Consider the following 16,242-nt stretch of genomic DNA (forward strand, 5'->3'; position numbering starts at 1 on the left):
TAGTTTTCCTATCCAGGAGACTGCTTCCCCGGGAACAGAAGTGGAGTGCAATTGAGAGGGAAGCTTTTGCGGTGGTGTGGGCTCTGAAGAAGTTGCGGCCATACCTGTTTGGCTCGCACTTCCTGGTTCAGACTGACCACCGACCCCTTCGTTGGCTAATGCAAATGAAGGGGGAAAATACCAAGTTGTTGAGATGGTCCATTTCCCTACAGGGAATGGACTTCCGGGTGGAACATCGGCCTGGAGTGGACCACGCCAATGCTGACGGTCTCTCTAGGTATTTCCGCCTTAGTGATGAGGACTCCCAAGGGGTTGGGTAGCTCTCCCCACTTTCAGCTGGGGGGGGACGCGTGTTAGACCTGTCGGGCCTTTTGCGTAGCCCCTCCTATTAATTATTTATTTTGTCCCCTTTTTGCCCCTCATTCCCCTTTTTATCTTTTTATGTCCACTTAACCTTTTGCAGTGTTGTCCTAGGGGTTGGGTGTTCTCTGCCCTCATGGTCTTTTATCTCTGGGCTTAGGTGCCCTTCCTGACTAAAAACTATCCAGGCTCACAAAATGGTGGTCAACAACTGCCATAACTGCCACTGCTTAGACTTGACCCATAGGATAGAATAGGAGCATTCCAGAACCTTCTGGTCCCTTCTGGACCTTTTAGGGTCAGCCTATATAAGGCGGAATGCTGGGCAGCCATGTTGTTGGTACCAAGTGTTTTCATGGGGTGGGACTGGTGTGGAGAGAGGCAATTCTTAGGTGGAGGATAGTGCTTACAGGGAGTAGGATTGACTTGCGGGCCAGCCGTTCTCCTGTACTGACCCATCCCCACCTAGTGCTGACCGACCCCTGCCGTAAAAGATCCCATCTGGAAACTCCTGAACAACCCCTTAGTAATCCTAAGGTAATGGGCCCAGGTGTTTGTGTCTGAGGTGTCGCCATTGAGGGGACGAGAAACCCCCAGTTCTGCAGGACCATACCTGGAAGTGGCGGAGCTCAAATCAACTCCATCTCTCTGTCAGAAGCTGACTGGTCACTCGTTGAGGTCTCCCTGTGCAGGGATCCAGTGAGCTTGTGAGCGCCCTGCCTGGCACTGAGTTCCCCTGTGGGTAACAGAGGAAGGTGGAGCGACGTCCGAGGAAGCTGAACAGAGGAGGCGGGATCGTCGGCGAGTGAGAGCAGCGAGGAGGAAGCCGCCCGGAGAAGAGCGTCAGGAGAAGTGTCTCCTCAATGTGCAGAGCGCAGGCCCAGTAGCTGTGGGTGAGCGTCAGGAGCAGTGTCTCCCCAACGTGCAGTGCGCAGGCCCAGCCGCCGTGTGAGAGGGCATCGGAAGCGGCGCCTCGTCGACGCGGAGTAGTGCGTAAGTTCGTTGGTGCTGAATTGAGAGGAGTGCATCGAACGGCGCCGAGTGGCCTTTGACCCTGTGGGAGCGCTGCGGTGAGAAGTGCGGGAGGTCCCGGCATCGGCAGCTGCTCCGTGGGCCCACACCCGGTCAGAGAGCCGTCCGTCGAGGAGTGCTGTGGTGAGTGCCTAGCGGAGCCTGGCTCCATTCTAAGCTTACAGCGCTGACCCCTAGAAAGTGTAAAGTGCTGAGTAGACTGGAAAGGAACCGGTGGGAAGTAGACGATTGACAGTATTCTGAACTGGAAAGTGGAGGAGAAGTAGGGGACAAGAATTTTGCCAAAACCCCTGTCAAAACAAAGGCACATCTGCCAGACACTAACTGGGCATTCGATTGAAACGTCCAGGGGGAGCCTCGGGCAGAATTGAGCAGGCGTCCTGAAGGGGGAAATGTACAGATGAAAACGGAACCTTCTCATGCCGAGTTCCTCTAGGAGAAGTGAATTTATGGGTCAATCTGGATGATAGAGAGAATGATATCTGTTATTTTCTAGAAGATTCAAGGTGTGTGTCATTTGCCTAAGGAAAAGGTGGTAGAGAACCTTTTTCGTCAAGGTGAAGGTCCTTTGGGAAATTCCAGTAGCATATTACCTGCCAGTAAGCCTGTCTAGCTGTATCTTCTTTAGGCTGGGTAAAAGTATATGTGGAACTTTTATGTAAGTGTTGGAAAGAAAATATAGAATGACCTTGCAATGTGAATTCAAACCTTAAATGTGGAAAGAAGTATAAGGAGAAACAATGGTGTAAAAAGATAAAGTGAAACGAAACTATTTTTATAAATCAATCCATATTTTTCCAAAACATTGGTGTAGTGTCGTTTTTGTGTGGAAGTGCATTAAGTTACTACAGGGTAGTGCGCAACCTTTACACTTGTGCTTCCAGGATCTGACTGTCTTACTCTAGGCCAGGCTACCCTAGGTGACTTGGTAAATCTAGGTCCAACAGGCATCTCCAGATAGTGGAGTATATCAACCCCACTCTCCTGCTTCACATTTGGCTGGAGGATAGTTGGGAAAATTAGCTACATTAAGAGGTGGGTCCCCATTCAGCCAGCACACCCCTAAGGTGGGATTGGCTAATTAGGGTCAGGGTTGGGCCCATTCCCCAAAAGAAGTGGTCACACAGAGTGTGTAGACACCCTAAAGGTAGGTAGCCCATTGGCTACTACCTTTCTCCCCCTGTAAGGCCCTTAACCCTGAACTTTAGATTCGATTGACTAAAGAAAACAACAGACAAAGAAGAGTGGCTAACCTGAGAACAGAATATCTGCTGCAGAATTTAGACACAACTTCCTACCTGCGGTGTCCAAGGATCCGACCATCATGGTATGCTGTCTCGTACTGCGCTGTGACCTCGAAGAACCCAAGAGCACCCCCAGCCCTTCGCCAATTGCCAGGAACTCCCTTAGAGTAGAGGCACTGCTCACCTGCTGTCTGCAGGCCCTGAACCTGCAGGCTCCGGTTTACTGCTTTGCTTCTCCCCAGAGACTCGGAAGCAGCACCAAAGCAAGAAGTACACCAGCTCTGAAGGTCGGATCTGTCATCCCATCAAGTAAGAGGACACCAGGACCTACTTGAGTAGTGCCGTAGCAGTACCCGAGGTACCACACCACCTGCAACCGACACAGAAACAAAGAGTCCAAACCGAACTCCAACTGCTCAGGAAGCAAGCATCCCTCAAGAGATGGCGAGACCCCTGAGACCCACTTTGTGAGTAGCCAAGCTGTCCGCAAATCGTCCGTGCAATCTTCCTGCCGCTGACCGTGAAGACCATCTTGATGCACAAAGCCCGGCTGATGTATCTGCTCTTCACGCAGCCCACTTGGCCTTTATACTGATGAACCAGCTGTGCTCCTGTGCCTCTGAAGCCCTTGCAACCCAAATCCTAATTTGGTATTCCCCGAACTTACTTGCAAGTCCCCTTGCGAAGCCTGTTTTGAGGTGGCCTCCTTCTTCATAGCACACTAGCTACCGAAAACCTCATCACTCTGCTCTAGGCCGAATCTGTGTCGCTACCGACGATCCCCTGTTGGAACATTGGACCTTTGCCCGCTGCTACCCTAAACCTTGAAGGTGACATCCCAGAACCGACTATATGATTTTATATGCATTTTTGTGTTTTTCCCCATAGACTTTCAATGTGCGTAATTGCGCACAACAGTGAGCTATTTTCCAAACTTTGAACATTAATAACAAAAAAAGTACTTCCCTGTGAACACATTTCTTGGTCTTAAAAATGATATAAAAATCCATGTTATTTTTGTAAATTGGTGTGGGATTTATTATTGAGTGTGTCTCATTTATTGCCTCTGCGAGTACAACAAATGCTTAGCACGACCCTCTGATAAGCCTAACTGCTCGATCACACTGCCCCAAATAGAGCATTAGTATGATCTATTTTTGCCTCTGTAAACCAATCTGGGACTCTCTGGACTCTCTGCACAGTGTACTTCATTTTAGTGCACCATTTAGAGATGCAGCTTTCTACACAGAAGGTCTTGCATTAATGTGGTATCCAAATGCAAGCATGATTTGGGCTAGTGTGTGCACATTCTTTCACGTTAAAGCCAGACCTGTTGACTTTGTTTACAAGCATAATGCTTTCATTTCCAGGCACTTGGGTAACACAAGCAGGTGATTACCATCTGTAGATTTTTGGAAACATGCCTGTGGTAGAATAAATTACTTTTGTTTTTCTCAGTTGAGAAAGCAACGCATCAGTAATCTATGAGAATGCTACCATTTTTGCATTGCATTTTTAAGGGTAACTGTTGATCATATAGAATAGCATACCATACAATAGCAGCAATACAATAATGCATTAAATACAATAGCAACTCTGGTTGGTCTTCTGTTTTGATTCATATCCTGCTGTCTTGTTTCTATTTGGAGAAAACGATGCCCATCCAAGCAATGGAAAACCAAGAAACATAGATGACAAAATGGCTGGAAGAGGCTAACTCGAAGTTCACTCTCTCCTTAGACACCTTATTGTAGTTTTTGAAGAGTTGATGGCAAGATTGTTTGGAAAAGTTAAAGCTGTGTGGGCCAGACCAAAGAGTGGGTTACAAGGGACACTTATTTATATTCTGATTGAGATAGACTCCCATTTGGCAGCGACATGTGTGTTACTGAATTGATTTTTCAAAAGACCGAATGAATACAAATCCATGACAAATATGCGGAGCCTTGGGCATGGAACGTTGGGTGGACAGTGTGAGTAGAATGTTCTCGGGGTGATATTGGAAGACAGCAGTTGCCACTTGGATCTCAAGCCTGCTAGTTGATGGCAGGATGTGATGGGAAAATAATAAACTCACATCCATTTGGAATTCGTTTCTTGCTGGATCATTTCAAAATTGTCCGAATTAAGAGAAAAGAATGTCCAAGAGGAAAGAATGTCCAATAATACTAATAATAGTTGTTTTTATTATTATTGTTTTTTCGTTGTTTTTTGTTGTTGTAATTGCCATCATTTTTGTTATTATTATTTTCATTTGCAGCACAGCAACAGAGTGCGTGTGTGTGTGTGAGAAAGAGAGAGAAGAAAGGGGTATGTGAAAGAGAGAGAACAGACTGCTGTGTCTGAATTCTTAGAGCTTCTATTTGTTAACATTCCCTATGATGTATTGTATGAAAAGACTATTTAATTTAACGAACAGTATTCACATCTGTTTTCATTTAAACATTTATCATTGCATTACAGTCGTTATCACAGTAGACCAAAATTGCTTTAATACTGCCCTTATTTTCAGGATAAAAAATATGTACAGCTTTGTGACACAGTTCAAATTCTTTTTGAGTATGCAGAAGTAGAAAGTACCTGCCAAGGAGCATGCAGGGAGGGTCTAACATTGCCCTCTGTGTTCCAAGAAAGAACCTTGGGCGCCTAGCGACAGGAGGAAAGCAACAAAGACTGACTGTTCTAAGAGAGCGGCATCTACAGACAGGACTCCCGGATCCTCACCAGGGACTTCATTCACCAAATGGCCGATGTCAGCGGGAGTGACATTAAGCACCTTTTAGTTATTCCAGTGACGTCGAAAGCTTCCCATCTTTTCCCAACCATAGCCTGTCAACTGACTCCAATTTGCTTACATGAGTTATTGAGGCAAGGCCAGGAACAGAAACTGGTTCTTAGTGTTTTTTTTCAAATAACTTTTTCTTCCTGCTCACGTCTTCATGAGGCAATGCCACGTGAGCCAAATCGCAAGCCAGAAGATGCTGCCCCTGGCGATTCCTAATTGGTGAGCATGAAGTTAGGGGATTTTCTTAAGCATCTTTATATGCAGCCACCTGATGGCTAAATGCCCCAGGAGATCGACTCCTCATATGTTTGACATATTTGCGACGCCTCCCACTGAGCATTGGTCCAAAAGTAGGCATAGAATCGTGGCTCATTTGGCTTTCAAGAAGTCTGGTAAGACAGTTGTCCTGTATAAACAGCTGCTGCCAGCAGGCCCTTGCAGCCACAGCCGCTGGTAGGATTCTGGTGAGCGCACTGGGGTGTTAGTGTTCCAAGGTCGGTAAAAAGAGTACTGTTAGCATAAGTAGCACACCTGTCATTTGCAGCACTTCTTCGATGCAAGCATGTAGTGCACCCTTTAGGTGTACCTACCCCCATATGGTTAAAAAACGTATCCATTCCTTGTTGGAAACACAGAGCAATGGCCACGTGGGCCTTTGGACCCGAGAGGGGTTTCACTTCACTGCCTCAGCTAGAGTTTTACAGCGGCGTCGTATATCTGTGGGATGTTTAGTATTCGTATTTTGGCATGGCGGGAAGTATATCCATATACAGTACGCTGAATTTACTTTGGACTTTTCAATTATGAATGATTTGTAAATCTTTCGGACTTTTTCTGAGTGGTGGCTGAATTCCCGTGTTTTCAATTTGTTCATTTGGGCACGGGTGTACTGTTTAATTGTTTAATTTGAGCTATTAATGATCTGCTCCCTTGCTGGTGGAGGGATGTTAGTTATCCCTATAAGCTGTGGGTTCAATTTATAGCGGGGAAGTGGATGAAATGTTAAATGACATTGTATCTGTCACCCGTCACCTAACAATGCTTCTGGCCTGAGTCAGGGGGCTGCAGGGATCCCAGCATATGGGTGCTCGCCCCCTTGCTTGGATAAACTATGTCCCGGACTGCTGACCTGAGTAGCTATCCTAAGAAGGCCAACCTTTTGCAACAGAGGAAGGAAAGGGAGTTCATACTGGACGGGGTAGCAGTGGGCACCCATGGAAGTGGCTACGAAAAGAGGCAGCCCAAACTTTGGTCTGGCCTCCCCCCCTACAACAGCCAGCGGGATCCCTACCTGGTCGATTACTTCAGGAAACCCTTCGTGAGAGAGCTTCTCGGAAGAACAGAGCAGGTAATGGGGGATGGGTTTTGGGTGAGCAGGTGAATGGGTCAGAGGACCAGTCTAAGAAGCCCAGACTCAAAAGAAAAGGGAATATAATGGGGGCAGTAGGATAGAGAGCGTTTCTGGCCGGGCATCAAATGTTGAAGGAAACAAGTGATTTGCAAACACTGCTTTCTGTCTTTGTCTAGATTATTCTGGATTAAAGAACGAGTGCTACCATGTTTTAATGGGGTCCAAAGGGACTTTGGGCCCAATGTAGAGTTTAGCGGATAGGTACCATCTCACAAATGTGACTGATATTCCATCAGCCTTATTTCAATTGCATTTTAACCAAACAAACTGACATAGACATGATGCCGCATCGAAGCACGTTGGGAGGAAGTACAAATAATACTTGGTTTATGAGGGCTGGGGTTGGTGCTCTGGTGGCATACTCTTCTGGCAGCCCAATGGCTTGACTGAAAACCTCAAGACTGCCTGCCTGTCACTACTGGGATGAGATGGCTCCCAGCCACTTCTTTGCGAGCTGTAGCAGAGATCCTAATGACTCTCTCCAGGCGCAGTGCAGTTTTATGTGCAGAGCCAGGATCCTGGAGCTGTGGCAGTATGGCAATGTCTCATGTCATGGTTCCTTCAGGGCTCCTGCTGTCCTGCATACACACAACTCCTATCCGGATACGCATGTGTGCTCCTGCCAGGAAGGAGGGACGGGCCACATTGGTGCCACACGGGTGTCTGAAGCTATGGTTGCCTCTCACCGCATTGGCAGCAGATCAGAATCTTTTCACCAAAATGGAGGACTCAGACATTGGCAATAGTGCAAACTTCATTGTTTTAAAAATGCAGGCCTAGACACTGGTAGCAAGATGGAAACCCACTATGAAAATTAGGGTCACAGATTTCAACAGCAGGTGACAACCCTAATGTCATTGTTGGGACAAGAATGTTTATTTTGGTGGAGTAACGGAAACTGATGTCCACCCACATGATGTGATGAGGGTTCCCCCAGCCTCCAATATTCCATAGGTATTTTTGGCCCTGGCCTGAAAGGGGTTTCCTCTTGAAGGGTTGAGGGTCCCCTCATCAATTGCCCCCCCCCCTCCCGCACTGCAGGGGCTTACGTTACGCCCATGCCCTGCATGCTCTATGGGTGTGTTCCTCTGCAATGAGTTCTCAGCTACATGTGTATCTGGTATCCTGGCTTTTATTTTGACCTTGACATCATGCTAATCTAAGCATGCGTGCAAATGCCAAGGCTCAACACTGACTATGTCAAGTTCCGGACCTGTCCCGCATCCTGCATAGGTGCACTATGCATGCGTGTCATTGTGAGTAGTGGACTACTTTTTCTCTCATGGGTATAGTAAATAAAGTAGTTGTGCCAGCATACTGTGATTTTAAAAGGAATCAGTGGTGTGACAAGACGCTTTTATCTGGCCCTAGGAGTGAATACCAATGGCCCACTTGTGTAAAGTTTGACTCTTATGCGTATGCCTACACCACTGTGCTTACATACCTTGTGCATTTTGAGTGGGTATACTTGCGTAGTGCCTGGAACACATTGGTGCAGATAAGTGTGTATGAGTGAGTCTGAGTAATGGACGCTAGTGCGACCTGTTTTGGATTTCCCTGGCCTGGCTTCGCACAAGATAAAGGGTCAGGACTGTTCTCCCAAAGACTGCAAATGTATTGCTCCTATTCCATTAGCTGGAGAGGTGTGACCTAGAGACTGACATCAGTGTAGTTGAGACAGGACTCCTTTAGATATTCCATGATTCTTTTAGTTTAGCAATGAGCTTCTGATTAGCTTTCCTGAGAACGGTCATTTGGTGGTTGGCAGTGGTGAAGGGTGGGACTGCAATCTTTGTTGACAAAGGTATGGAAACATCTAGGCGAGACCTGTCATTTTGCTTGTCCTTGATTGTTCATTCAGTGACCTGATGGAAGCCATATACACTCACACAACATCTCTGTGTGCCTCTGTTGTGGGTGCTCCAGGTAAGAGAACGCTGCACTGCTACCAGCTGTGAGAAGCATCACTCTTCACAAAGGGCTCCACACTAAAGTTCTTAAAATATCAAACACCCTAGATAAGTTCTACTGCTTATGGGAGTGGACCCACATCCCCTATCTGAAAGTCATGTATAAATGTTGGACCTAGACCACCAACTTTCTTCTAGTTCCAATTCCTTTAAGATTATGCAAGGAGGTGCTCTGCAGAGTACAAAAAGAACAGCTGTGCAGTCAGGACTGGTATCTGCCTTACAGCTGGTGCCCCAAATTTGAAGGGATATCACCTGAAGTCTGTATCCATCTGCTTGCACTGAAAGATGGAAGGAGTCTGCTTGGCTCTGCAGGAGGAGAGACTGTTCAGGAGGAGAGAAGTCAAGCACATCCTGGTGGCTGCATGAAATCCAGTGAGAGCTGACTGTATGACGGTTGTTGTGTTGGGGTCCTAGGCCCACATGCTCAAAATGATTGCGACACGGACACTGGATCAGTAGTGGGTTAGTGAGCCACCACGTGCGCTCGGCTCCTTTTATTGACTGATGTCACGTGCCTCGTGACATCAGTGGTGGGTGGGTGTTTAGTGTAGGCGTTACAATTTAACCCTTGCCTGTGTCTGCTAGGACACAACATTCCGCCCAAAATGTAATAAAAATTAAGGAAAGACAAAAGTCCGACTCTGTGAGAGGAAATACACAAATGTACAATAATTACAAATTTACATTGAGTCTCTTCAGCTGCTTGCTTGATGACGACGATGGAAATTGCTGCTGAAACTGTAGTTCTTCTTGGCTTGACGTCTTGGTTCTTGGTGGGAGTGCGCTTGTGGACTTGCGCCGTGGAAGTGTGTTGGTCAGTCCACTGAGGTGTTGTTTTTGAGGATGACGTCAACAGGATGAAAAGATGTTAGACTGGGATGATGTTGTCTTCCGCTGGTCAGTTGGTTTCTTCACTGTCAGCAGCTTGGCTTCACATTGCAAAGATGGAGTGTCTGAAGGACATTCTTCTCACTAGGACGCCTCTCTCTCGGGTGTTCTCCTGCCACGAGATGTACCGGAGGCCCTTTACATCAGGTTTCCACTGGGCCGGGTATTATTCCACAGCGTTGCTCCAACTCCACAGTCTGCGTGTGAATGGAGGAGGCGATGGGGGTACTACCTCTCAAAGTCCGTAGCTCCACCTGGAGGGTAGTTGTTGACTCCTGCCTTTGCGCACAAGTTTCTCTTCTTCCTGGGACGTGCAGGTTAGACGGCGATGGATTCATCTCTCGTGTCGGGACCCTCTGCCTCCGGTGTCCCTGAGGCCTTTGCCCCTTGGATCTCCACGGGCTGGTGTGGAATGGTCAGTTCTCCTTATTCAGGCCATCTGAGCTTCCTCCGCTTCCAGACTTTCACTCGATCCCAAAGGTGGGTGTTGCCAATGGTCCACGGGCCATAGGGGTCTTGTGAATAGGTGCCTGTTCTGTTCTTGGTGCTATCAGTGTTCTCCTGGACGTGCGGGTCACTGTACACAATGTTGTGGTGTGTCACCTCTTCTTCTTCTTGTAGGTGTGTGGACTTGTTACACCTCTCTTCACCTTTTCCAAAAGTTGTTGATGAAGGCGTCGTGCCACATGACTTCTTACTTCAGTTCTTTTCTTCGTGGCATCGTGCCACTCTTCTCCCTTTCCTTTTCGCGACACGGTGCGGTCACCTTTCTTTCTTTGTCTTGCTGACCAGGCTTCTTCAAGCAGCGTGCACTCTGCCTGTTTCCGTCTGGTCTTGTCCTGTCTTTAGGACACTGTCTTCTCTCCACTCTTCGGTGACTGGACCGGTCATTACGATCTTCTCTCTTGCCTCCTATTACTTCTTTTCTTGTGAGTGTTGCGTCCGTCTCTCCGGGTCTTCTTTTGGACATTCTCCTGATCTCCCAGTTCACGGACGTCTTCTAGCAGGACATATTCATCATGACTTGGCAGAATTTCTTCTCTGGCAACCATTTTGGGTGATCGGCTTTTGTTTGGGCGCCTCTCTGGCTTGTCAGATCATCCTTTTCTTCTTGGGCAATCGTCTTTGCTACCAGATGGGGTGGACAGCTTCCTCTTCGTGATTCTTCTCGCTATCCGCGATCATTGGGATCGCCATGCGCTTCTGCAGTGCTTTTTGCGTTGGCGCAGTTTCACCTGCGCTCTGCGTGTGCTCTGCCTTTTCTTCCGGAGGGTTAACTTCACCTCTCCATGGACCTTCGCCGGTGGATGCACTTCTCGTGCGCGCTTCCGGTGAGGCTCTTTAGCTTCTTGGGGCGTTGACCATGCTTGGTTGCTTCGCCTCCTTTTGGCTGCGGGGTAACTTTGCGTTACTCTTCCGTTGCACGTCAGTGTGCATTGCAGTGGCAAGTTCTGGCTTCACTTGGTACCGTCGTGATACATCTTCATTGTAGCTTTGTTCCTTGCGGTTCATTAGATTCTTTGGCGTTGTCGCTCTTCCACTTGCGCGTCGCACTTTTCTTCTTCACACTTGGGTACTTGCCTCGCATGTCTTCTGGTGCTTTGGGTGTGGCTTCCTTTCTGTTAGGCGCTGTCCTGTACTGTCCGCGTCCGGGGTACACTTGCGCTCTTTCTTTGGTTGCCTTTGAATCTTGCTGCTTGCGGTAGACGTCTTGACTCTCCCTCGCCGTCCAGCGTGAGGTTGTTTTCTCTCCGGCGGTTGTGGTGAGCACCTGTGGCGCCCAGGCTTCACCTCACCAGTGATGATGGGTCTCCGTCCGCATCGCTGCAGGTTTGTTCTCCCTTGTAGGCTTTCCCTTGTGCTGTCTTGGGCTTGTTTGTTTCTTCGTGCTTCTTGTGGTGCAATTCTCCCCAGTGTCCACTAGATGGCAGTGTAGGCTGCTGGTCTTCCTTCAGCAGCAGCCTCCTCTTCTTGGTGACTCCTTCTTTCCTGTTGTTGTGCTTGGAGTCCCGGGCTTGCAGGACCTGTTGCCATGTAGTGTGCAGGAGAGGAGGGGGCTGGAGTCACTGCTTCCTAGAGGTAAGTTCTATTTCTTTTCCTTGTGCACTGTGGGGGTAGTGGGACACCAGTGTGTGCTTCAGTTGTCTCTCTTCCTTCCCGGCTCTGACCTGCGGGTACTGTGCCTCTGTGCTTGCTGCCAATTCTTTCCTCCTCGGTTGCAGCAGGCGTGCAGGACGATGAGGGGTATGGAGGAGCAGGGATGTCCACTTGCAGTCATTCTGCCGCCTGGGACACCGGAGATGGGGCACCTTGCTGTTCGCCGGCGATTTTTTCACATTTTCTGCGCTCTCCCTGTCTGCCTGACGCGGTCCTCGTGCGAGCAGGGGGGATGGGGGCCATATACACTCTTGGCCCCCGCTGCCAGCACTCCGCTCCGGTGGGGGTCCCTGCTGCTGCGGCCGACTCGGTGGGCACCGGTCGGCTAGTCGTGGACGTCGAGGCCCGGGGCAAGGCACACGCCCCGCAGGCCACACGGCAGGCTGGCGCCGATTCTGTGTGAGGGGAGGGGGCACGATGTCGCCCTGCTGTTCTCTACCCTTTCACCCACGACGAAAATGGTTGTGGCACGCGTGGACACAGCCACCACTCCTCGTCGCCATTGTTGTGTTGGGGCCCTAGGCCCACATGCTCGAAATGATTGCGACACGGACACTGGATCAGTAGTGGGTTAGTGAGCCACGAGCACGTGCGCTCGGCTCCTTTAATTGACTGATGTCACGTGCCTCGTAACATCAGTGGTGGGTGGGTGTTTAGTGTAGACTTTACAATTTAACCCTTGCCTGTGTCTGCTAGGACACAAAAACGGTGAGCAGGGGCGTCGTTAACTCCCCACTTTAATAGCTACAGTGGGGTGGAGTTCTTGATGGGTCTGTTCTGTCTGCAACTCAGCAGACAAAGTCTCATAAATAACATGAAAGGGTGGGGGGGTGAGTGAGTGAAAGGACGCATGGATGGGAGTGGGTAAAAGGGTGGAAGAGTGAATGAAAGGGTGGATGGGTAGATGCATGGTTGGATGAATGAGAGAGAGTACAGAATGATGGAAGGATTGATGAGTAAAAGAAGGGATGGATTAGTCAATGGGAAGGTGGATGGATGAGAGGGTGGATGGATGCATAAGTGAAAGAACAGACTGATGAATGAAAGGGATGGTGAACAGATGAATGGATAAATGAAAGCACGGATGGATGATGAGAAAGGATGGATGGGTGATGAGAAAGGATGAATGGAAGAGGGAAAGGGTGGATGGATGGGTGGAGTGAAAGGGTGGATAGAGAGACATAATGCAAGGGTGAGTAGATGGATGAGTGAAAGGATGGAGCTGTGGCGTTTTGAACTGCAATCTTTAGCAGCTACAGTAGGGTAAAGTCCTTGATGGGCCTTTTCTGTCTGCAACTTGGCAGACACAATTGAATGAGTGAGGAAAGGATGGAGGGATTTATGAGTGAAGGGTGGATGAATGGGTGAGTGAAAGGATACATGGATGAGTAAAGGAAGGATGACTGAGTGAAAGAGTGGATGTAAGGAAGGATGAGTGAAGTAATGAATGGATGAGTAAAAGGGATGGTGGTTAAATGGATGAGTGAAAGGGATGGTGGTTAAATGGATGAGTGAAAGAATGGATGGGTGGATAAATGAAAAGGAGGGTGGATGGATGAAAGGATGAATGGATGAGTGAAGGGGTGGATAGATGATGAGAGAAAAGATGGATGGATGAGTGAAAGGAAGGGTGGATGGATGGACTATGAGAGGATGGATGGATGGATGGCTGAGTATAAGGGAAGATGGATGGTTGGATGATAAGAGTGAAAGGTAGGATGTGCTTATGGAAGGATTGGAAGGAGGGATAGAGTGAAAGGATTGATAGATGGATGGCAAAAGGATGGATGAGTGAAAGGTAGGTGGATGAATGAAAGGACGGATAAGTGAAAGGGAGCATGGATAGATAAATGGATGAAAGAGTGAATGGGTGGATGAGTGAAATGGAGATTGGGTTGATGAAAGGATGGATGAGCAAAAAAGGGAGGGTGACTGGATTGATAGATGAGTGAAGTAGAGGATGGATGAATGAGTGGATGGATAGTTGAGTGAAAGGAAAATGGATGGATGAGCGCATGGGTGGAAGAGTGTGAGGATGAGTGAAGAAGTGGATGGATGAATGAGTGAAAGGGTGGCACAACACATGGATTGATGGATAAGTGAAAGGGTAGATGGAGAGATGAATGAGTGAAAAGGTGGACAGATAGATGGATAGATGAGTCTGTACCCTGTTCCCTCCAACACTCTCCTCTCCCTTACAGGGCACAATGGTCTTAGCAAGCAAGCAGGATATGTTGCTCCAGGCCAGGTGATCTTGGTGTCCTGGGAATAGTCCCCTCAGTCAGCAGGGAGAAGAGCAGGCCTTGGTCCCCAGCCCTGGTCACAGACGGAAGTCTTGCTGAGCTTCCCCTTCTCTCACAGCATGTTTGACTGCTTGGCAGATGACAGATATTTGGGAGCTCAACCTCTCCTTATAGCTCTTTACTAGACACTAAATGTAATTTAAGGTCTTAGTCTTTGAGGTTTTATGTTGGGTTCTGCTTTTTTTTTAAAGTGGACTCTTCTCTCTTTCTTCTTTTCCTCATAATGGATGTCTGCCACAGCTGGCAAGACTCCAAAGCTGATTGTCCCGCAGCACATTCTATGAGACTGAACATAGTTCAATGTTAATTCCAGACCCCCAGCCCTACTCTTTATGATTACTTTATCAGCCTCATCTCTCTTCCTAAGATGTGTCCTGGCCCCTTCCGTTTGATCTGTCATTGAATGAAAGTAGAGTCCTTTGAAGTTTAAAGGAGAATTTTAATTTTCCCTTCAGTGTGTGCCCCTCTCATCTCACAGGAATGCAGCAATACACAAATTGGTTTGGGGGATTCCTTTCCTCCTCATGACTTCACCAGGTAGGTCTGGGCTTCCCAAAATATAACCCAGGGTCCTTCATATACTGCACCATTGCAGGCATAGTTACTCAGTGTACATTCACAGGGCACTTACGGTTCAGCACTAATACCTCAATGTATTGTGCCCTCATATAAATACATGTATTCTGCACACACACTCAGTCTGAGCGAACTGTTCAGTACTGAAGCTTTTCTATATTCCATCAGTGTTTGCTATTTTAAAACAAACACACTGCCAACATAAAAACTCACCATGTGCTTCCTACATGACACTTTGCCCTTCATTTATAGTATGTGCACACACTGCACAGCGCTAAATATGTTATGTCATGTATTCCTCACGGGCATGCATGCACTCAGCACATGAACCCATCTCACATGTTCTATATGGTACTCCTATATCCCTGTACTGTACCCTTTCCAGGCACACATACAACCACACAGAGTCACTACATCTGCAGTATGTAGCACTCCACACATACCTGATGTAGGGCAAGAGTGAATTGAGCACACAGCATCACACTTTTAAAAGATGACCGATCCTGTAGGCCTCACTTAAGTGTCACAGGGTAAAAAGGTCCTGTTTACTACCACTAATCACTACACGGTAGACTGCAACCACCACACTTATGCTGCTTAACTCCTGGTCAAGGCGGTAGCCTTCTACCACTGAGGATGGCTGTAGAAAAGTGCCTCTTTTGACATTGTTAGTCCCCCACTTTTTGCCTGGTGCATTATGTTATTTCGATTTGGAAATGCACTGGGTCCATGCTAACCAGGTCAACAGTGCTAGATCTCTTTCCTAAAACTGTACCACGATTGGCACAACTGCAGCAACCCCTATAAGTCCAGAGAAAATGGAACCACTATCCAGGGCATTGGGACCCTCACCAAGAATAAGAAAACTGCCATTGCAGGCTGCGTCAGTTGGTGCAGAGAAAATTGAAGACTCAACATGGCACACACCCCTGTGTGCCATGGCCACATATACTGCATGAGGTATAGGTAAGTCACCCCTAATGCAGGCCTTACAGCCCGGGGACAGGGCGCACTATATCCCATGTGTGACCCTATAATATCTAAGTCCATTCTTGGATATTGTAAGTGCAAAGGGAAGCCATAATGAGTACATGGGCTGGATACTTGTCACCATAAGTTTCCTAGCTCCATGATGGCTTCACTGTACCCTAAGATGTTTGGGACCAAACATATCAACTCGATAAATCCTCACTGATGCCAGTGTTAAATGTATTAATAAATGCACACAGACACCTTAGAGTGTCCCCTGAAAACCTACCAAGCACTGGTGTGATCTCTGACTAGTTTTAGCCAGCCTGTCATCACCAGATATGTTTCTGACCTCATGGGGTGAGAGGGAGTACTCTCAGATGACAGGAACAAAGTTTGTTCTGGTCGGAAGGCCAGGATAGCTTTCCAGGGCAGGAAATTTCAAAGGCGTTGCTGCCTTTGAAATGCAACCCAGGCAGCTTAGGTTAGTAGAGGATGCCAAACCCTGTGTCCTGCTCCACATATGGTGGAAGGACAGGCGAGA

General features: G+C 47.9%; 1 protein-coding gene across 1 annotated transcript in view; it reads left to right on the forward strand.

Moving 5' to 3' along the window:
• Positions 1 to 6,532: 6,532 nt before the first annotated feature.
• LOC147692322 (sperm microtubule associated protein 1-like) overlaps positions 6,533 to 16,242 on the forward strand; it is a 359,300-nt gene continuing 349,590 nt past the window's right edge. Inside the window, exon 1 of the mRNA XM_086936775.1 lies at positions 6,533 to 6,769. Coding sequence (XP_086792901.1) covers positions 6,533 to 6,769 — 237 coding nt within the window. The remainder of the gene's footprint in view (positions 6,770 to 16,242) is intronic.

This window comes from Lissotriton vulgaris, chromosome 9 (genome assembly GCF_964263255.1).
Source record: "Lissotriton vulgaris chromosome 9, aLisVul1.2, whole genome shotgun sequence".
NCBI lineage: Eukaryota > Metazoa > Chordata > Amphibia > Caudata > Salamandridae > Lissotriton > Lissotriton vulgaris.